The 22,877-nt window shown below is 37.0% G+C and overlaps 1 protein-coding gene across 1 annotated transcript; it reads right to left on the reverse strand.

Moving 5' to 3' along the window:
- Positions 1-5,035: 5,035 nt before the first annotated feature.
- LOC131857847 (receptor-like protein 53) lies at positions 5,036-7,810 on the reverse strand. The gene has a single exon (XM_059210603.1). The coding sequence runs from the start codon at positions 7,808-7,810 to the stop codon at positions 5,036-5,038; it is 2,775 nt and encodes a 924-aa protein (XP_059066586.1).
- Between the last annotated feature and the right edge of the window lie 15,067 nt (positions 7,811-22,877).

A 22,877-nucleotide genomic window follows, 5' to 3' on the forward strand; every position in this document is an offset into this window, starting at 1 on the left:
AAACACATTTTACACTATATGTAGGGAACTCATAGATGTGAGATTCAATATATAGAAGGTACACATTTTGATTTGATTAGAGATGCAAACTCTAACTAGGCTACCGATCTTAATGATTAAATATCCATATCATGATATACTTTTTACCTTGGTTTTAGTTGATTTGTTGTTAAAGAAAGAAGCATCATGTGATTGTTGTTTCTTTGATTCTGTCTAAGTATCATGGGGCTATCAATACTAGTACTAAGGTTATTTAGCTTGAGAATATCCTCGCTAAACTTGAAATTACTTTGCCAACTATCAATCATCAATTTTCGTAACTAGACTTCCATCAAGAATAAATGATTAAATATCCATATCATGATATACTTTTTACCTTGGTTTTAGTTTGATTTGTTGTTAAAGAAAGAAGCATCATGTGATTGTTGTTTCTTTGATTCTGTCTAAGTATCATGGGGCTATCAATACTAATACTAAGGTTATTTAGCTTGATAATATCCTCATTAAACTTGAAATTACTTTGCCAACTATCAATCATCAATTTTGGTAACTAGACTTCCATTAGGAATAACTGAAATAATTTGAAGTACAATTAGTATTATAACCATTTCAATGGCAATGTACATGTTAGTTCACATTTGGACCTCGATATAAATTAAGATTTCAAGAGATTTTATTTACTTAAATTTTTTATGAATTATTTAACCTCTTGGTTTAGGGAAACTTAAGTTAATAAATATGATTTATGAGTTGCTAAATAATACTTGAGATTTTAAATCCAAATTGAAGCTTAAAAAATGTAACTAATTAACAAAAGATCAATTTGACTTGTGGTCTATTTTAGAAGAGTTGCTTTACCTATGTGTGTGTGTGTGTGCGCGCACCCATGCACATGCACACACACAAACACATATGATAATTGAAATTTTAAATCCAAATTGAAGCTTAAAAATGCAATTGATTAACAAAAGGTAAATTTGACTTGTGATATATAAAGAAGGAAATAAAGTATATCAATAATTTTAAGGTAAACCAATTGATGAGAACTATATAAAGAAAAAATTATTTAGATTTATCTTTTCTTATGATTTAATAATTACATTATCTTGATTTTAGACTACTATCAATTACTATTTTCTTCCATCATATAATAAATTAAATTATTAATTATCATATACATATTCACTATAATCCTTAATACAAGAACACAATAGTTCTGATTAGATAAAATCAGGATAGGTCTAAGCCTTTAGTTAACCACCACGAAGGTACACACAAGAGAGGAGCTCACAAGAAGTGAGACCACCAAGACCACAAAAACTAAAAAAGGCAAACCATTTTTTTAAAAGAGGTTTTTGACCAGAACCATAACCATTGGGAAGAAAAGTCCCACACAAATAAAATCACCTAATCAGAACATAGGGGTTTAGGAAGTCACCTTGAACCATCCTCCTAAAAAACCCCCTCATAATAGGATCAAATTGGCGAAGGGAATAGACAACCAACAACATATTTTGAAAGGGTTTATGTAACCTTTTGACAATAGGGCCACCAAAGAACACAAATAAGACTATGGAGGCACCCAAGGACCTCGAAATGGAAGAAACACCTATCCATTCCATTATAACATCAAACAAAGAAACCATAGAGTGAACTAGCACAAAAAAACTCAAGGGGTTTTGAAATGAACCTATGAATCTTTGCTTGGATGAAAAACTTGCAAAAAACTCATCATGGGCCACCTCAATAGGACAACTATCAGTAGAAACATTAGGAATCATAGCCCTGGAAGGTAAGAACATAAGGGGAGAGATTCCAGCCATCAACTCAAAGACAAGAAGATACCAACTAAAACTCTAAACATAAAGTACTAAGAGAATAGTTCTAAATAGGCAAAACACATGACAGGGGGAGTAGGGGGGAAAAGATGAGATCCTCAAAAGCGACAACATCCTCCAATAGAAGTAAGGATCCAACATAGTAGTAGGAAGAAAGGAAACATAGTCATCTATGGCTAAATGCCCACAAGGTAACCAACCCTCAATACTCATCCCCAAAACTCCCATCATAGCACATGGAAAACTACCTCTATAAACCACATCATCATCCTCAAGAAAGACTAAATCCAACCCCCACAAACACCCATCAACAAAAGAATACTTAATGATGAAAGCGCCTTCAAGGCTCATCTCCATAGGGTCACTGAAAGAAGCACAATAAATAGCACTCTGAACACCCTTTCCAAATAGGAAAAAAAGTACTAAAAGACATTCTCACATAGGGGAAGGCAAGGCTACCCCATTCCATGTTGCTGAGTTGTTGGATATTGTTGCTATTGGCATATCTTGTTGTCATTGATGTCAACATATTCCTATGATTTGTTTCTTTGATGATTGTAGATTGGTTTATTGGGTTTATGATTCAGTATTGGAGTATTTCTTATATCATTATATCATTCTTGATTGGTTTCAATGATTCAGGAAATTGGTTGATCATATTATTTGATCTGGTTCATGGTTTGTTTATTCTAATTAGTTCTTTACAGAGTTCAGTATTTCCTCCAGTATATTCTAGTGTGATCAGATCTTGAGATGTAGTTTTGGGATATTGTTTGGGATATTCATGTATATCTTCATTTTAGTAGAATTGTGATTTGGTACCTCGCAAGATATCTTTCCATGTGGTAGTTGCTACTATCTCTATTTTCCCGAGTTTCAGATGTTGATCGATGAGGATAAATGATAAGTGGTGCTGGTGCAGCTATTGTGGATGATTATAACATGTTTGTTGTTGTTTCCTAATCATGTCCTATTTGTTTTGATGATCTACATTGATCATTTTGCATGGTTTTGGTGTTCTATTTATCTAGTGGTGTTCTTCATGTTATGTGAGACCTATTTGGTGTTGTAGCGTATTGTAGTTGTTCTTGGAGATGATTCGGAGGTGTTGCATGTTTGAGCATTTGATTTGTCTCCATGTTATACCATGTATGTCATAATATTGGTCTGGTGATTGATCTTTGTATCGGGTGTTAAGTTTTTATAATTAGGTTTTTTTGGGTTGAGCCAAACTTGTTGTCAAGGTTGATGATCACCATATATAGATGCATTATTCATGCAATTTATGTATTAGTGAGGTGTATGCATCATCAAAGAGACATTTGTGCGAACAAGTGAAGAAATCATTCACAATTGTGTTTGAGCAGAGATTGAACAATTGCAGAGCAGACAATTGTGCTTAATCAGAACTATTCTCAAGCATTTATAGATAGTATTTTTTTTAGTTCATTTATTTCCAGATTGTTGTACAAATTTTTTGTAAGTCAGTGAGACTTCCTTGTAAGGTAGTGAACCTTCCCTGAGGGTTGTAGCCTTCCAAGTTATTGTTCTTTGAGCAGTGAGCTCTAGGTAGTGAGCCTAAATGCAAGTGCATTCCCATTGTAATTATTTCACATACTACTGTAGAGTATCATCTTATTGCGGGTAGGTTCCCACTATGGATTTTCCCTTAACCGGGTTTTCCACGTCAAAAGTTTGGTGTTATGTGTTGTGTTGTTATTGTGCTTATCTTTCTTATTGCTGCAGTTAATCAGATTTACATTCAAGGTTAAATTTGTGATTCTAGTGAAAACTGATTCACCCCCACTCTCAGTTTTCCTTCATTATTGTTGCTAGCACTCCAAAGACCTGCAATACCTGAGAAAGAAACCCAACTTTGCCCAAAAGCCTAGCTCTATAGGTCTAGAGATACAGAGCATAAGATCCCATTGTAACACCAAAGCCTCCATAAGAATCCATCCCCAAGTAAAGCTACTCCACAAATGAATGTGAGCCAAAGAAATGTTGTGAGGAGGCACACCAAAGGCCAACAAAGTAGACAAGGATGCAACCAACAATCGACAACAAACAAATGCCACAACACTTAAATAGGGCACAACCAACAATAGCCCACAATCTCCACCCACCGAAACCCCTACTCTCATTGTCATAAGGAAAAGAAAAGTATCCCAGAAAGGAGTACATGAAGGGCACCACAAATCTAGAGTAGGAGGGCAACGAGCAGCCAACGAACCTGCGAAGACAAAGTTGGACCAATGAGCATTTGTTGCCCCAAAAACAAACAGGCCCAACCACCATTCCAACATAGCCTGTAACCGTCGACTACCCATGAATGAGACACACAAAAACACGTCAAAGGAACAAAACCCCAAAACAAAGGTCCATGGCACAAAGGTGTTCATCCATAGCCCAAACCATGACACAACAACCCCAATCATGCAAAGGAAGACACCAAACACACCTACTAGAGCAAAGAAAACACCGAACCGGGCAAAAAAAAACCTAACCCAAGCTAGCATCCACCACAACCAAGGCAAACTCCTCATCATCTACTTCCCCATCATCATCTTTGCCCTCTTCTGAATCACCAACCCCCTCTAAAACCCTAGCACACAGTACCACTCCCATCAGACTTTGTGTCTATTTTTAGGTTGGAAGTTGGTACTTCTTTTTTATAAGAACACAATAGTTATATAAGAACAAGTAGTATTCTAATTCAATTGGTTTGGCCATTATACCATAAAAACATTTAGATTGTAAAAAAAAAAGGTCAGCAACAAATAAAAATTTAAATTTTGAAATAGATAAATTGAATTGAACTCCCTGATCTAATCCAAAAATTGATCTTATCATATACCATATTTTTAAGTAAAAAATATATATAATTAGTAAATTTAAAATAATAAAGATCAATTAATATTCAAAAAATTATATATTATAGTTATATATTTAAATAATAAATTTAATTTAAAAAACTTATAAATATATAAGTTTATCCCTTAAATTACATTTTACACATCACATTAATTTCTAAAAACAAAAACTGTAACAAGCACATATATTACGCATTAAAATATTGACGGCATCAGTAGCACAAGCAATTTCTAGCTTCCCTCATGCTTACAAAGTTGCAGTGGTCGTATACTAACAGAAAACTTTGTCCATGTATACTAAACCAACCCTATGTATAATGGTATCTACTTGAACTTATTCCCTGTTATACACCGATCAACAGCTAAAATTGCATCATCATACAAATTGAAGACTCTCCCTCTCACCCTCTTATTGAAAGTCAATATTCCAATCACAATAGAGAATCCCAAACCATAACTCAATCCAAGTCCGATCCCCCACCCTTTCATTTCACCATCTGAATTCTCTACTTTACCAATTGTATCAATACTTGTGCAGTTGTCATAGCCAGAAGAGTTGTTGCAGACTCTTGTATTGGTAAATAGAATCCCACTTAGCTTAGGATTGCCTAAGTAGGACGACTCCCCAAAGGTTAGAAACTGCCCCCCGTGGGGTACTTTTCCATCAAGCATGTTGTAAGATAGATTCAAGAACTGCAAATAACTCAGCAACTGAAGTTCTAACGGAATTTCGCCATTCAGCCTGTTTAGTGAGAGGTCCAGAGACTCTAGCTGATCCATGCCTCCCAGTGTCTTCGGGATTTGGCCACTGAGATGATTTCTTGAAATATTAAGGGCTATCAAGCCCTTAAGGGATCCCATTGTGAGAGGAATATTCCCCGATAAATTGTTGTTTGAAAGATCAATACATTTAAGAATGAAAAGAACTTTCACAAACTCAGCATCGGCACCTTTCCAGGAAATTGCAATTTTATTTGTATATATTGTATTATCGTTAGTATGCTTTTCCAAATGGTTTGGATTACTCTGTGATGCATTGACCATTGCAAGCAAGTTTGTAAGGTTGCTTGGGATAGGTCCTGAAAGGTGGTTGTGTGAAAGGTCCAGAATTTGAAGATTTGGAAGGTGAATCACCTGGTGTGGGACACTGCCATGGAAATGATTGGACCTTAACACCAACACATGCAGTTGTGATAGCTTTCCAATCCAATGGGGGATTGTGCCTTGTAAATTATTATTTCCCAAATCCAATACTTGCAGAGAGCGGCATTTTGAAAGCGAAGACGGAAGAACTCCTCTCAACTGATTACCAGCAAGCTTCAATGTATTAAGCTGTTTCAGGTTTCTCCATTCTGCTGGAATTTTACCTTCCAGATGATTCTGCGCCAAATCTAGAACACTGAGAACAGAACATTTCCTTGTCAAATGAGGAGGAATGCTGCTCAGCATATTACTTGAGAGGTCAAGAACTTGCAAATCTGAAGGGCAAATGTAATCTGGAATGGCTCCACTGAGATTGTTCCCCGACAAGGATAAAAACCACATATTTGAAAGGTATGCACCCCAATCAGCAGGAATAGAACCATTAAAATGATTAACCGACAGATCCAACAGGTGAGCATCAGGAGGAAGAGGAAGAGGACCTTCTAAGCTGTTACTGTGCAGATCGAGATACGAAAGATTCATGAATGTTAGACCAGACGGCAGCGAACCTGTTAATTGGTTGCAACTAAGGTTCAAATAATAAAGACTGGTCAAGTCCCATATCCATGATGGAATATTTGTTGCGATGCTGTTAGCAGACAGATCCAGCTCTATCAAGTCATATTGGGTCACTAGAAACGGTGGAATTCTTTCTAACTTGCAGGAAGATAGTCGCAGAGCCCTGAGGTTTTTAAACTGTGGAAGCCATGTTGAATCACTAGTCACAGTTAGGTGATTATCGGAAAGGAACAGATATTCAAGTCTAGTGAGATTATCGAAGAGAGAAAGGGAAATGGAGCCACTTAAACTATTGGAGTTCAGCCAAAGGTGTTTTATGCTAACAAGATCTGAAACTGTGTGTGGAATTGGGCCATCGAATTGATTGTGCCTGAGGTCAAGATATGAAAGGGAAGAAAGTGTTCCCAACGAAGGTGGGATTGACCCCGTTAACTTGTTGTAGAACAGATCCAAACAAACAAGTTTAGAGAGATTCGCGATGGACAGAGGAATTTTACCTTCAATACTAGTATTGAACAGACGAAGAATCTCCAAGGATGACATATTCCCTATAGCAGATGGAATTTCGCCCTCCACAGCTGTCCGTGAAAGAATAATGCTAGTCAGTGACGGAGAAATATGTTGCCCTATGAAAGAAATATCTCCTCCAAGATTGTAATTGTCGGAGAGATCAAGTGACACCAAGTGGGCAGTCACATTTTCAAACCAAGCAGGTATTTGCGCTGACAAAGAATTCTGTGAAAGACGGAGATGAAGGAGAGAAGTGAGGTTGAGCAGGAAATTGGGAATTGGTCCGCTAAGCCCACAGTCAGACATGCTGAGTTGTTGAAGGTTGTGTAGATTGCCAACAGCTTCACCCCACCCTTTGCTTACAGAGATGTTTACTCCATCCAGACACAGATTTTCCAAGCTTACCAGATTTGATAAGCTTTCCAAACTCACATTAAATTCACTTACATAGAATTCATTTACATCGCCAGCATCAAACAAATTAAGAAAAGTGAGTTTCTTTAACATTCCAATATGTGGAGCGAATGTACCTTTGAAGTAGTTCTCACTGAGATCGAGGTGCTCTAACTCTGCAAGTTCGAACAACGATGAATGGATGTAACCCTCCAACTCGTATCCACTCAAATCGAGTAAAGAAACATGGCCTGTGCCGAAGTTACAACCAACCCCACTCCATGTGCAGCAATTCAATCCGTGCCAGGAACTTAGCTTTCTCTCCTCATCTACAACTGCTTCCTTGAAGTCCAGGAGAAGATTTCTTTCAGTGAGGGGGCACGCAATTGCAGGATAAGCGATGAAACATAAGAGGCCCCATGATATTGTTATGACTGTAAGGGCAACTCTGCTATATGCAAGCGTAGCTTCCATGTCTTCCGCAAACTAAAGTGCATATATCTTCGCTTTCAATTAAAAGAGCTGATCAGAGAACAGGGAATATGATGACTAAATACATCCCTTGGTTCGCTTAAACATCGTTGTGATAATGGGCGTGCCGTTTATTATTGGAGGATTCGAAAAGTAGACATTTACTTTCACATTCACACAATTACTATTATTGAACAAGTTGAAATGTAGTGTTTTCATACTTGCACAATCAGACATCTTCTCAGTATTATTGAATGAATCAAAGAGTCAGTCGATCATGATAGTTTTGTCATTTCTATGTACGATTGAATGAGTGGAAGTGTATTGGTCTCACATTCACACAGTATTTAGTATCGTATTCGATGTATTATTGAACAAGTGGGAGTGCGGTGGTCTCACATCGACACAATCGCATCTACCATCTTCCATGCATTACTTTGTAAGTGGAAAAGTAGCCGTCCCACATCTACCATTTTCCCGTCCATATATTACTTTGAGTGAAAAAGTAGCAGTCTCACATCCAAGTGGATAAACTGTGCACTGGTAAAGCATACAAAATTCGGGGTGGTTCTCATACACTCATTCACATTAAGACGTTTTTAAAGTTTTAATATTTGATAGGAAATCTCATATTTTTCTTAGTGTTTTAAATTAGAAGTTTAATTTTCAGTTCTAATGTTATTAGTTTTTTATTAAGACAAAAACAGGTTTTGAAGGGACTGAAACCCTTTACATTATAAAAGTTCCATGAAGTCTTAATCAACAGTTAATACAACAAGGAATATTAAAACTGAAAGGCCCCATAACAAAAGTAAGACATTAAACAACTTATGAGGCACAGACCAAACATTCCTTTTTTTCATTGGTTCAGTTAATCAAATATATAATTAAAAAAAAATTGAACAAAAATCTTATAGCTTGTATTTAATTTTCTATTTCAAATAATTGTAAAATATTATTTATTTATATATTGGATATAATGAATGTAAAAGAAAAAAAATTCTTCTTTTAAAAAAATGATATCTTAAGGATCTAATTCATTAAATCATGTGTCCACTCTATTAATGGTTTGAATGACATGATCACTATTGTACATGTCATACATTTTAAACTTTTGTGTATTTTTTATTGATTTATTTTGAAAATGGCCATTGCAAAAATTGCCGACTCTATTAATGTTTCAAATGACAATTAATAATGTTATAGATATGACATGGTGGCAAAATAATTTAATTGAAAGTTACTTCTTTCTACAATTTGACAATCTACAATAATTTGTTGACTATAATCCATCATATGTACAAATTTTTCCATTGAGATAAGATATATACAATCTTATCTTGAACTACATTCTAAGTAGTGGGTTTAATTTGTGTGTGGTGTGTTCATAGAAAGAGAAGGTATGTAGTGTTTCTAATACCCATGCCCTATTTTGTTTCTCATATTTTCATATGTTTTCTATGTATCATCTATTAGGATTTTGATTCTCAAAGGATATAAATAAATTCCTAGTCTTTAGATTGTTTGCAAAATAGTGATTTTGAACAAATTAATAAACAAATCCCTCTCTATAATCTTACCCAATTTTTCTAAAGATTTAGTTACAAGTCTTTGAGTCTATATAGAAAGCTTGTGCTAACTATAATTAACAAGGTTGTAACCACAAATAAAATCCAAACCTTTCACACTTTCTTTAAAATACATAGTTTTCCCCTTCCAATTACTATTAGATATCATTTTTTAATTGTTAAATTTAAAGTAACTAGATTTTTTTTGATAATGGTTGCATATTTTAGGTTAAGGTTTCTCAATACAATAAAAAGTAAAATAAAATAAATGTATATTACAACAATAATTATTGTCATGAAAAGAAAATTTAACTACAATCATCAACTACTCTACCTAATAAGAGAAAGCCATGTATGATGGAGAAGGCTAGGTGAATATTGGGTTAAGTTAAATTTTGACAAGTGTAGCAAGACAAAAGCTGGTGTGGCAATGACTGTGGGAATTATAAGGGATTCTAAGGGGAGACAGATAGAAGGAATATGATTGAATATTTGGGTCAAAAACTAACAATGAAATGGAAGCTATGAAATGGAAGCTATCGTCTTTTGGTAGGGTCTTAAAGGAAACTTCATCCATTGGTTTAATAATGTCTCTATTGAAGGGGGATTAAAAAAATTTAATAAATGTTCTAGGGTCAAAAGCTTCCTTGTCATGGAAAATAAAAAATTATATGGAGGATAGTAAGCATATTATAGAGTTGTTCTCAAAATTGGGAAGCTACCCACACCTATAGAGAGGGAAATAAAGTCGTGGATACATTTTCTAATGAAATATTTAAGTTTAAATATTGGAAATCCCTCATCATGTCATCAAGGATATATTTTAAACAATAATAGATATGAAGGGTTGATTAATTATGCATAAAAATGAAATATTTAAATTAGTATTTATTGTTATTCTTGTGTGAAATGTGAATAACTTTCTAGAGCTGAGGTGGAAAAGAAAGGATTTGGTGACTTGGCAATGCCATGACATCTCTAAACTTTATGAAGAATATTTGGGTAATGATTGCCAAATTGATAGTAATATATATCCCTGGGAGATTTATAAAATTAATATCTTTATTCACAATAGAAAAGTGTATGAGTACACCTTGTAGAAGGACTCCCTGCAATAATTATTGTTTATAAAGAAATAAAGAAACTATGGAGAGAAGAAAGAGAATTAACTTTATGTTTTTTCTTGTGTGTTAGATAGAAAGGGGATTTTGGTCAGCCACAAGATTTTATTTCAATTAGTTTCTAGAACTATCTACTAAAAGATTAGTTTTTCTTGCTCTAGGTTCTGGTAGTGTTGAGTGTTTTGGTTTTAGGTACACAATAATTTCAATCATGGGAAGCCAGAGGTTATGAGTTGAGCCCACTTTGTATGACTCTCGTAAAAAAAATACCCAAGTTTGGGATTTTTTGATAGGGGAAAAAATCCCTTGTTCAAAATTATGAAAGATAGTGACGAATATCTATATGTTGTTATTCATGAATAGCATGAGAAAGTCCCTCAATTAAGCCAAGAAAAAGCATATGAGGATTACATTTTTCTTTTTTTTGGAAGATGGAGAGAGACTGAAAAGGCACCAATATGGATTTAGTAGAGAAAAGGTGTTGCTGCCATGGGGAGATATAAGTTATTACTTAATAAAATATTTCACTTTGGAGGGGAGATTTTCTATAGTCTATGGCTACCACTACTCTCTCCTAAATCACTTAAGTCACCACAAACCCTTTAAGTTACTTGTTTTTCCTTTTCTCTTTCATAAAAAAATGTGTTGCTAAAGGGATTTATCCTTTGTTACACAAGGGTCTTATTTATACAATTTTTAACTATTGTTTATAGAACATTCCTATCACTAACCTTGCCTTGACCCATAATTCCCTTCACCAAAGTCAAGACCCCCCACTACCATGTATTTCAAAGGAAAAAATTGCCTTAAAGGATGATAAGCCTTCCTCTTCCCATGCTATCTCCTTGTGAAAATCCTTTTTCATCTCTTCCAAGAAAAAAAAACCTTAATATTGATTGTTGTTGTTTGACAGATTTGCCACCTAACTCTATATTCTTTCACCCATGGAAGTGACAACTAAAAATTAATGATTGAGACAAATGTTAATGATGTTTTACATCCACTCTCTAATTATTTTACAAGGTGTGACTACCTTCTAATAATATACAAAGAATAGATTCTACGTATGTTTTTAACTAGAAAGTAAATAAGGTAGATCTTTTAACTAGAAAGCTTTAAAGGCAAGAAATCATAACAAAATTGTTGGCATTGTGTTGTCATTGATGTCAATTGGTATGGGAGATTGATGAGTAGTTTTGTCATTGATGCATACCAAAAATAGTGTCATTGATGTCAACTAGCATAGCAGGTCACCAGGAAGGAAGAGAATGCCATCTAGCATAATGATCATTGGAGTCACCGGTACATAAGTTAGTATTGGCTTGTGTTGAAGACATAAGGACTGGAGACTGGTATTGGATAACAAACGGTAAGTGATATGTTGGAAGTGCATTGTTGCCAACTGGCAAGTGAGCTAATGTAGAAGTGCCAACCGGTATGTTGTTGGATGTTTGTGTTGGCATAGATGCAGAGTTTGATGACATGATGATAGTGTATGTTGTCATTGATGTCAATATGATGAAGTGTGAATCGGTATAAGTGAATCGGTATGATGAAGTGTGAACCGGTATGTTGAAGTAAGTAAACTGGCAAGTGAACCGGTATATGCAAAGTTTGTATCAGGGTTTCACTTGATATGACTACTGGTTGGTAGTCTCAGCTTCAAGGTTTCTGGTTGATGCATTCCAAGTCTGTGTGATTTGATCGACGACATCCTATGATGAGTTAGCATTGAAATGAATATTAGATCACATTTCCTTGAGGATCTTGCATGAAGAGATTGATTCTATCTACCTCGGGAATGTGCAAAATCTTAGTAAATGGTGGAGAGCATGTGATACTTATGTTGTCCCTACCAGTACTCTCACTGATGATCAAAGAAGAAAAATTTAGGAGAATGGGTAAGTCATGGAAGCTCTCATCAGCAGTCTATCTGATATTGAGTTTATAGATGTTCAGGATAGAGACAATCCCAAAGATGTATGGGATACTTTGGAGACTATCTATGGTGGTGATGAGCATGTGAAGCACGCTAAGGAAGAAAGCTTTAAAGGAAAATTTGAAGACATGCGGATGGTTGAAGGAGAGACCATTCAACAATATGGGATAAGAATTAAAACTGTTGTTGGAGACATCAAGAGTGCAGGAGGTACAATGGATGATCCCACCATTGTTAGCAAGGTTTTGAGATCCTTATTACCAGTCTATGCAATAACGGTTGCCACTATTCAGGAGTTGAGATCTATTGACAAGACAAAGGTATCCCTAGAGTCCATAATTGCTAAGTTGACCGCATATGATCTAAATAGTTATGATGACAGTGTTCAGAAGACTAAATCAGCCTTTAGAGCATCTGCTGCACTATCTAGAAAGGGAAAAGAAGCTAGTACCAGATATGAACCTAGACAAAATAGAGATATGGATGATGAGGAGATCCTAATGGAATTTGAAGCTCTTCTTGCCAAGAGACTTCCTAAGGGAACTGGAAAATATAGAGGTAAGCTCCCTTTGAAATGTTTTTCTTGCAATAGGATAGGACACATTGCTTTCAATTGTCCTAATAGTGATATTAAGGACAAACCAGAGAAGTTTAAAAATTTCAAAGGAGGAAATAGGAGAAACTGTCTTGTTGCAGTCGATGAAGGTGTCACTGATGATGAATCAGAAGATGAAGAAAGCGAAGACATAGTGTTTGTAGCCATTAAGGAAGATGTGCTAGACAAGAAGGCTCTTGTCTCCTGCTTTAATAATTCTAATGAGTGGATTATTGATAGTGGATGTTCTCACCACATGACTGGTGACCGGAAAACTTTTCTGTCACTGGAAGAGTATGATGGAGGTGTAGTCCAATTTGGTAATGATGCACCATGTATGGTAAAAGGCAAAGGGTCCATCTCTCTTAATGGAAAAAGTAGTGCTGATAATGTGTATTGGGTAGAAGGTCTCAGACATAACCTTTTGAGTGTTGCCCAGCTGAATGATAAAGGACTCACTCAGGAATTCAAAGGTGGAGTGTGCAAAATAAAAGGAAAGAGTGGTGAACTGATGGCCTCTGGTATGCAGACTAGAGATAACTTATTTTAATTAAATACAAATATCAGTGAATCTCTAATGGCTAAGTTTGATGACAGTTGGATATGGCATAGAAGACTCTGCCATGTAAATTTTGATAATATTGTGAAGGCTAGTAAGATCAAGGAAGTTAGAGGATTGCCTGTGCTGAACAAACCAGAGAATCCTTTGTGCAGAGAATGTCAACTGGGGAAAATGTCTTCCTCAACCTTCAAAGGTAAATCTTTCATAGTAGATAATTTACTTGATCTTGTGCATATTGATTTGTGTGGTCCTATCAAAACTAGGAGTGTTCAGGGAGATAGGTAATTTATGATTCTCACTGGTGATTGCTCAAGAATGATGTGGGTCACATTCTTGAAAGACAAGTTTGAATCTTTTGGAAAGTTTAAAGCCTTTAGAGCACTAGTTGAAAAGGAAAGCGGTAAGAGGATACAATGCCTTAGAACAAAACAAGGAGGTGAATTCACTTCTAGTGAATTCAATAAGTACTATGAAGATAACGACATCAAGAGGAAATTGTCTGCCCCCTGGACTCCACAACAAAATGGCCTAGCAGAAAGGAACAACCAGACTATAGTTGAAGCAACTAGAACGATGCTGATTCAAGGGAAGGTTGCTCACACTTTTCAGAGAGAAGCAGTGAGCACTGTAGTCTACATTCTGAACCGGGTACTCATCAAGAAAGGTAAGGATAAAACTCCTTATGAGTATTGGATTGGTAAGACTCTAGTAGTAAGCTACTTTAGAGTATTTTGTAGCAAGTGTTATATCAAGAGAAGTGAACACCAGAGCAAGTTTGATGCAAAATGTGATGAGGGAATATTCCTAGGGTATTCCACCAAGAGCAAAGATCTCAAGTGTTTTAACAATAGGACTCAAAAAATTGTTGAAAGTATCAATGTTAGAGTTGATGAAACCTCTAAGAAACCTGAGGAAACCAACAGTGAGTGAGGGGTAGATGAATCAAGTGTAACCTTCTGGGAACTGGTTGCAAAACAACCAAGTACAATCAACAATGCTCCTACACCAGTAGATGCTGTGGTAGATGAAGATGAAGATGAGGATGAAGAGGAAAAGCTAGAGGAATCAGATAAGGATGCAGGAATACTTACAACAAGAAACGTCAGAGAGAATCCTTGCATGATTTCTGAATTTGAGCCCAAAACATTTAAAGAGGCACACAAAGATGAAGACTGGATTAAGGCTATGGAAGAAGAACGTGACCAGATAGAAAAGAATGGTACATGGTCTTTGGTTCCCAGACTTGAGCACAAAAATGTTATTGGCACCAAATGGGTTTTCAGAAACAAGCTGAATGAAGATGGCACAGTGGAAAGAAACAAAGCAAGATTGGTATGTAAGGGATATGCTCAAGAAGAAGGAGAAGACTATGGAGAAACCTTTGCTCCGATAGCTATATTGGAAGGAGTTTGAATGCTACTTGCATATGCAGCCTTCAAGGGATTCAAAGTGTATCAGATGGATGTAAAATCTGCATTTCTGAATGGAATACTTGAAGAAGTGTATATAGAGCAACCAGATGGGTTTTCCCTAATAGAAGATAGTGATATGGTGTGTAGGCTACATAAAGCCTTGTATGGATTGAAGAAAGCACCTAGAGCATGGTATGAACATTTAGACTCCAACCTTACGAAGATTGGATTTAAAAGAACAAGTGAAGATAGCAATATCTATCTGAAGTCAGAAGGAGATCAAATTCTGATCTGTGAAGTGTTTGTTGATGACATAATTTTTGGTGGAGATGATAAGATGAGCCATACATTTGCCGATGAAATGAAGAAGGAATTTGAGATGTCACTAATCAAAGAGATCAAGTTATTCATTGGACTAAAAATTCAATAAATGAAAGATGGTATCTTTATCACTCAGTCCAAGTATGTCAAAGAGGTCTTGAAGACCTTTCGCATAAAAGACAACAAACTGGTTGGTACATCGATGATGATCAGTTGTAAATTGTCTAAAGAAGATGATTCAGCGTTGGTGAATGAAAAGGAATACTGGTCAATGATTGGTAAATTTCACTATGTAGTACATAGCAGACTGGACATTGCACATGCAGTGGGCATTGCTGCACATTTTTAGAAAAGTCCAAAAGAATCCCACTTGATATCAGTCAAGTAGATTCTTAGATATCTGAAGGGAACTATAGATTATGGATTGTGGTATCCATACAATAATGATTTCAATCTCAAAGTGTTTACCGATGCCAACTGGGCTAGTAATGTGGATGATCAAAAGAGCACAACCGGTGGTGCATTCTTTCTTGGTGGTAGACTAGTCTTATGGATGAGCAAGAAGCAGAGTTGTATCTCTTAGTCCACAACAAAAGCAAAATATGTAGCAGCATTTATGAATTGTACTCAAACAATTTGGATGAAGCATGTATTAAGTGGTTTCAAAGTCCCTGTATCTGAATCGGTGAGTATCTTTTGTGATAACACAAGTACCATTAATATCTCCAAGAATCTGGTATTGCATGCTATAACCAAGCACTTCGAGCTCAAGTATCATTTCTTGAGGGAGAAAGTTTAGAACAAAGAGGTTGTATTGGAACATGTTTCCAGTAAGGAGCAGTTAGCAGGTATATTCACCAAGCCTCTACTGAAGGCTACATTTACCTATTTAAGAGGTGAATTAGAGGTGCTGCCCCTTCAAGAGGTGAACTAAAGGTATGTTCTCCACATCAGTCAAGTATTGCATTGTCAAATATTTTCAGGATTTATGTATTGAAGGATGCTACTCCTCAGGGGGAGCAACATAGTGGAACATGGAAGCTTGTGCCTCCACTTTGGCATTGTTGTCAAAGGGGGAGAAGATGTGAAGTGGAAAAGATATCTGCAATATTGAAGACATATAATATGGAAAACAATGTAGAGATATCTTTGTGTATTGTCATCAATACCAAAGGGGGATATTGTTGGCATATGTGCAGAGTTTGATGATATGATGATAGTTTATGTTGTCATTGATGTCAATATGATGAAGTGTGAATTAGTATAAGTGAACCGGTATGTTGAAGTAAGTAAACTAGCAAGTGCACTGGTATATGCAAATTTTGTATCAGGGTTTCACTTGATATGACTACCGGTTGGTAGTATCAACTTCAGGGTTTCCGGTTGATGCATTCCAAGTCTGTGTGATTCGATCGACGACATCCTATGATGAGTTAGCATTGAAAAAGATTAGATTGTGTTGCCACATCAACATTGTGTGTGTGAAGGATTTCCTTGAGGATCTTGCATGAAGAGATTGATTCTATCTACCTCGGGAATGTGCAAAATCTTAGTAAATAGTGGAGAGCGTGTGATGGGTTATCAGCTTCCAGAAGCAGTGAAGAACGGACAATAAAGAACGTCTTGAGATTTGTTCAAGATTGTTTTATCCTAAGTAATATGATTAAATGGTCAGGATTGGACCGATTGTATTGTTAACCTACATGCTTAGGGTTTTAGGTTTTGGCCACCGACCTAATTGTTATCTATAAGGACAATGATGTTTTTCATTTGAAGTTGTTGGCAAATGGATGTATGTGAAGTGATTCTTGCCAGACCGGAGAAGTGAGTAGAGATCTGTAGATTGTGATTGCAGATGTAAAGGAACTGAAGTGAATTTTCCATGGCATTGAGTGTTGTTATCAAATTAGTGTATTACCTATTGACTTCTAACCATTTCAACATTTGGAAAATCCCTTTACCGAGTAGCTTTAGCAGGCTTTTTGTAAATCTTTTAACAGGGTGACTCAAAATCATTGAGTTCTTCAAATCCTCTTATGAGGTAACCTTTAATAGGGTTTTAACCTCTAACCAAGTATTTAGCCATCCCTTAACCGGGTGATCCCTAGCAGGACCAGTTCCTAGCAGAACCTGTTGTAAAGTCTTTAACTAGACTAGACTCCTAACAGAGCGGACTTCAAGAGAGTTCAAGAATAACTTGTGGGTATTCATTCCCACCGTGGTTTTTCCCAGTTGGGTTTCCATGTGAAAAATCAGTGTTTTATGTGTGATGCTTTTTCATGTGATGATTTAGTGTTTTTTGTTAAGTGGTAAAGCATGCTGATCTAATGGTCATTGTATTTCTGATGTATTACTTGCTTAAGCATATGGGTGAAGTTGAAATGAGATATTAGGTTTTAAGAAGTTCTAAGTGTTACCGGTTTATGTCTTTTACAGTCTCATTGTGTTTTAATAGTAGTGTCTTGATTTGGGTTGATGATGCTATTTGCCAGTTAGAGAAGTCTTTGCAGTTTAAGTTATCGGAGAAATTTTTGTCTATACTGATTCACCCCCCCCTCTCAGTACGTGCTAGGTATTTACTGTTCATCATTATTCATTATTTTGGATGTGAAACAATAAGACTCCCATCGGATAAAGATGCAGTCACCAAATGATGAGAAGACTCATAGAGAGTGTACCCAATTAGATCATATGTGCATGCTTGAAGATATGCCTGCTCAAACAAGGAAGCCATAATGGTGCAATGTTGAATGAGATGACAAGGATCTACTCCCACTGACAAGTAGAGATTATCTCTTATTATGCATAGAATACATCATAGTCCTCCAAGATAAGACAAAAGAGTAGAAGGTAGGTGATTGAAGGCTCACACTGGATGAACCAGTGAAATACTAAGTTGCCTTAGGTACATGAAATCAAAGATATGTACCAGATTAACCAGATAGACATGATGAGTTGCCGACACAAAGAGGGAAGGATAGGTTTGTCACTTTGACAAACCAGTTGATAGGACAACCAGTCTATTGATGAAGAAGGCAAAGTTTAAGTAGTTGCCAAAAGAGAGTGTAACCGGATTTAAGATGGAGACCATTGAAGATTGATGACATGGTGTCACCAATGTACTTACTGGTAAGCATGTCCACTGGTAGAGCTAATAAAGTGATAAGTGAAGAGCTCTTGTCTGATGAATTTGAGTATGCAATGGTCTAGAATGTGAAGTAACTGGTAATGGTGTTCCACCAGAAGACAAGAAAATTACAAGCTTGAAGGCAGACTGGTTAGGGTATAACTGACAGGGTATGTGAACCGGTAGATGAAAAAGGTTGTGTGGTTGGTCGGTGATCTTGTTTGGATTGACACAAAAGAATTAGCAGAGGTGGATGCCAATAAAGTTGATACGTAGGAGATAGGTGTCATGCATACTGTGTTCAGTGAGGTAGGTGGTGACTGGTCAATATTAAAGTTGATAGTGTGTATCACGGGTCGAGTGTAGAAGGGTGCGGCACGAGATTGATTAGACAACATAGATCTGATTTAGTGGCTTAATGATCAAGGCCAAGTGTCCAAGTGTTGATCAGGGTAGGTGAAGCTATCTGCGTGATCGCTTCATAGGTGTTTGACAAGTGTAGACCGAAAGAGGTGTCATGTTTGCCAAATATGGCAAACGTGTTCTGGACGCATCGGGCTTGGTGGAGTTTGATTGATCCATTGTGGGTGGTCAATCTCTAGAAGGATATTTGATTGGATTTGATTTGCCTCAAGGTTGATGAAGGAACCCTAGTGTGTCAGAAGTTTGAATGTCATTTTGGTGGGAAGGCATAGTATAAATATGCAAATCGAAGACCAAATTAGCTTATGCTACAAGAGAGAGTTAGGCTAGTAAAGGGAGTGAGACTGGATAGATAATCAGTCAAGTGCTCATCAATAATCATAGAGGTTACTAAGTGCTCAAGAGAGAACATGTTAGAAGAGTGTAACCGACGAAGGGTGAAGCAACCGATAGACTATCATTGAGCCTGATAGTGGTCTAAACTTGTGCACATAATGAACTGGGAAAGGAATAAGAGAAGAGTGATCCTGTAGAGAAGAAACAGAGAATAATGGTTCAGGGGTTAAATTGACAAGTGAAGTAACCAGAAAGTTGTGAACCGGTAGTGAGAAGAGAACTAAGTACCGGAAGAGAAGATACAAAGGTTGAACTAGTAAAGTTATAGCAGAGAGAAGGTGAGCAGAGAACCAACAGAAAATTGGATAGAGGCGAACCAATGGAGAGACATGTGTGAGAGTTACAAAGTTCATTTGTAACAAGGATATTACTTTTATTTTTATATATGATATTGTAATCATTGAGTTGGAGCTCAGTGCAGGGGTTGGTTCTCCTTGGGTTGTGTTATGCCCTGCATATATAACCCCCATTAGTTTAAATCCTGGAACCCCAGAGTTCCAAAATATCTTTTTGGTATCCTATGGATTTACCCTGGGACCTTGTAACCCCAGAGTCCCGAAGTTAACGTCACATAGCAAACTCAAAACCCAAGAACCCTAGAGTTCTGGACCCTTTTGCACTATATCAAGCCTGAAACCCTAGAGTTCTAGACTCTTTCCAGTTTACCCATCCTGGAACCCTGGAACCCTAGAGTTTTGGACTTTATGTTTTAAGCCTACTTACCCCGAAACCCCGGAGTTCCAAGGTCATTTGTTTAAAAAGGAGTTATCTACCTTGGAACCCCAAAACCATGGAGTCTCGAGGTGGATGTAGTTTTTAATGTTTTTATACAATGGATTAATGCTTGATTCTTTCTTGTAGATTGAAGTTATTAGATGGACCCAACTCCCAGCAAGTGAGGCAAAGAGATAGACAAATTTTCCATAACAATGAAGTACCATTACTAGGGGCAAGTCTATGTGTCAAAACTGGATGATCAGATCAAATGGGTCACAAACACTGAGATAGGCCACATTGAAATTGAGGATATCAGAGCGCAATTAGAAAAGCCAAGGCTAGAAGCCCCATTGAGAAGAATTAAAAGATCAGGCCTAGTGGAGGCTACTATCTTCCCACAGTCGATATAGGCCCCTGAATTTATCATGACAATTGCTCAGTTTTATGATCCTGATACTAGGAAATGCATAGATGCACAGGGCAAGACGGTGATTGATTTGTCTCCAAACATCCTAGGATTTGTGTTTGGGATCCCCACAAGAGATGAAATATTCCTTTCTATTGAAGAAGAAGCCCTGGGTTTATGGAATAGTAATGTGACCTCAAACAAGAGGCACATGAATGAAAATTTGCAAGAAGAAGAGAGGAATACAGGCTTAAAGGCCACTGATATATTGAGGGCAGATTTCGAAGAGCCATGGAGGGATTTGATCATCATGTTGAGCAAGGACTTTGATAAGCCTGAATGCAAGCACTTTCATCCTTGGATGTTCCAATTCATGACTAACATCCTCATAGGGAAAGAATATTTTGATTAGGCTCAGATCCTTTCAGATAACATATGCAGATAGATGAAGGAGGTCCACTAAACAAAGAAGTTCTTTTTCACCTCCTATGTCATTTGGGCGGCTGCCTGAGAAGGTAAGTTTCCAGGCTTACAGGTGGAAGGTCAACTTGGGGATGAAGAAGGCAAAAGAAGGTTTGGGAATATTATTCCCAACTCCCCCTCACTAACAAAAAGGCACACTTTATGGGAATCAATGATGCCTTCCACTTCCCTATAACTATTAAACTAACAGGAGATACAGGGTACAAAATAAGCCCTGAAGCCATGGCCATCATTGAGGAATGGGCATGTTGGTTCATTCAAAACCAATGCTAAAATTACATAAGGGTTAGGGAGTTTATAGGGAACCCTATGCTACTTCCAAGTTATTGTAATGATTGCATCATTTTGCCGGAATATGTCAGACAACTGCTCGACCTTCAATCCCTCCTATCATCAAAACATAAGGTAGGAATATATTTTTCAATTTCTATTGGGTATTTTTCTTGTTCAAAAATCCAGGTGGCGTAGTTGGCAGAGCAGGAACTCCAAGATTTGAACTTACAAGAATTTGATTATGCTAGGGAGTACTATGATCCCTACGGGAAACTCAAGCAAAATATGTCTAAAGTATATGAGGGGCACAAGCCCACACTGGAGGATTTTTGGGCAAATCTCCAAGACAATTTTGAAGTAAGGGAAAAGAATAATAATAGACTATTTGTACCCCAAATTAGGGATTTTAAAATAGAAACTAATCTCCCTAAAGACCTAAGGGATGATGGAGATTTACTGGACTTTGCATACAAAGAGAAGGAAATTGATAAAAGGGTCCTCTCCCCTATAAGGTGGTCGACACATGAAGATCTGAATATAGGCAAAGTCTCCCAAGACATCATCACTAGAACCAAATAGTGGATCAGTTTAAGGGTTAGGCTGAGTGCTTAAAAGGGGAAGCAGAAAGAGTCCACCTCATATGTGTCCTAGTCAAGGGGTTATAAGGAATATGCTCGCAAGACAATATCGAGCTCAAGGAAAAATAAATCCATTGACCCGGATGATGCAGTTGACCCTGAAGATAACACTAATGACTTAATAGAAAAGCTTCCTGTGCAGATAAGAAAATCTAAATTGTTGAAGAAAGTTTCAGACCTTGGAGTAACAGATGGACTAGGAGTTGTGCCACTCGCTGAAGTTCTTCCACCAAGGACAATTATAGGACAGACTGCAAGATAAGGTGCTGAAGAGAAAGAAGAAGAAACAAAAATAGATGAAGATGCACCCATTAGGCCTCCTCCTACAGCTACAACATAGGTCCCAGTTACCAATGCCCCTATACCACCACCCATTGATACAACCACAATGGCACCTAGGATATAGGCATTTAGGCCTACCACCAAGAATGTAATTATAAAAAATATTGAATTAGACTCTGACCAAAAAGAGGAACAACCTAGGAAACAACAATCACTTGGAGGGGAGAAAGAACCAAGTGAGGTGGAAGATTTGTTGAATGAAAGATTCATCTTGACCCCTCAAGACCAAGAAGACCTCCTTAAGGATATAGCTATCAAACATGGTATGATAGAAATAGATAAGGAGAGAAGGACATTCAGAGAAGAATTCAATAGTAAGTTGCAAGAGTTGCACAAGTAGAAACAATTGAATGAAGATGTAGCTCTCTGGGCTGGTCCTTCCCATCGAATGACTTCACTCCAAGGATACAGATGCATGGGAGTAGAGGATGAGGGTGAAGTAGAAGAATAGGCTGACATCCATATTGTAACCACTAACATGGTACCACATGAAGGTGACAAGGACAAAGATGTCCCACAATGGCTCGAATTCACCTTTGAGAGGAAGAAAAGAAAAATAGAGCTACCTAAAGTTACGCTACAACAAGCAATCATGGAAGAACCAAGAAAGGTCAAGAAACCTAAGGTTTTATATCATTTATCAAGAATAGGTTCCAGTGAAGTGGTTGCAGATGTGGTAGTTCCACTTCACATAGAGGGTCAAGCCTCCCCAAAATACCAAGTATCTCAAGTAAAATTGGGCAAGCA

Source organism: Cryptomeria japonica, chromosome 8, assembly GCF_030272615.1.
Source record: "Cryptomeria japonica chromosome 8, Sugi_1.0, whole genome shotgun sequence".
Lineage (NCBI taxonomy): Eukaryota > Viridiplantae > Streptophyta > Pinopsida > Cupressales > Cupressaceae > Cryptomeria > Cryptomeria japonica.

Bases quoted from the DNA above. Each gene is read 5' to 3' on its own strand.
- LOC131857847 (XM_059210603.1), bottom strand. From the start codon at position 7,810: ATGGAAGCTACGCTTGCATATAGCAGAGTTGCCCTTACAGTCATAACA.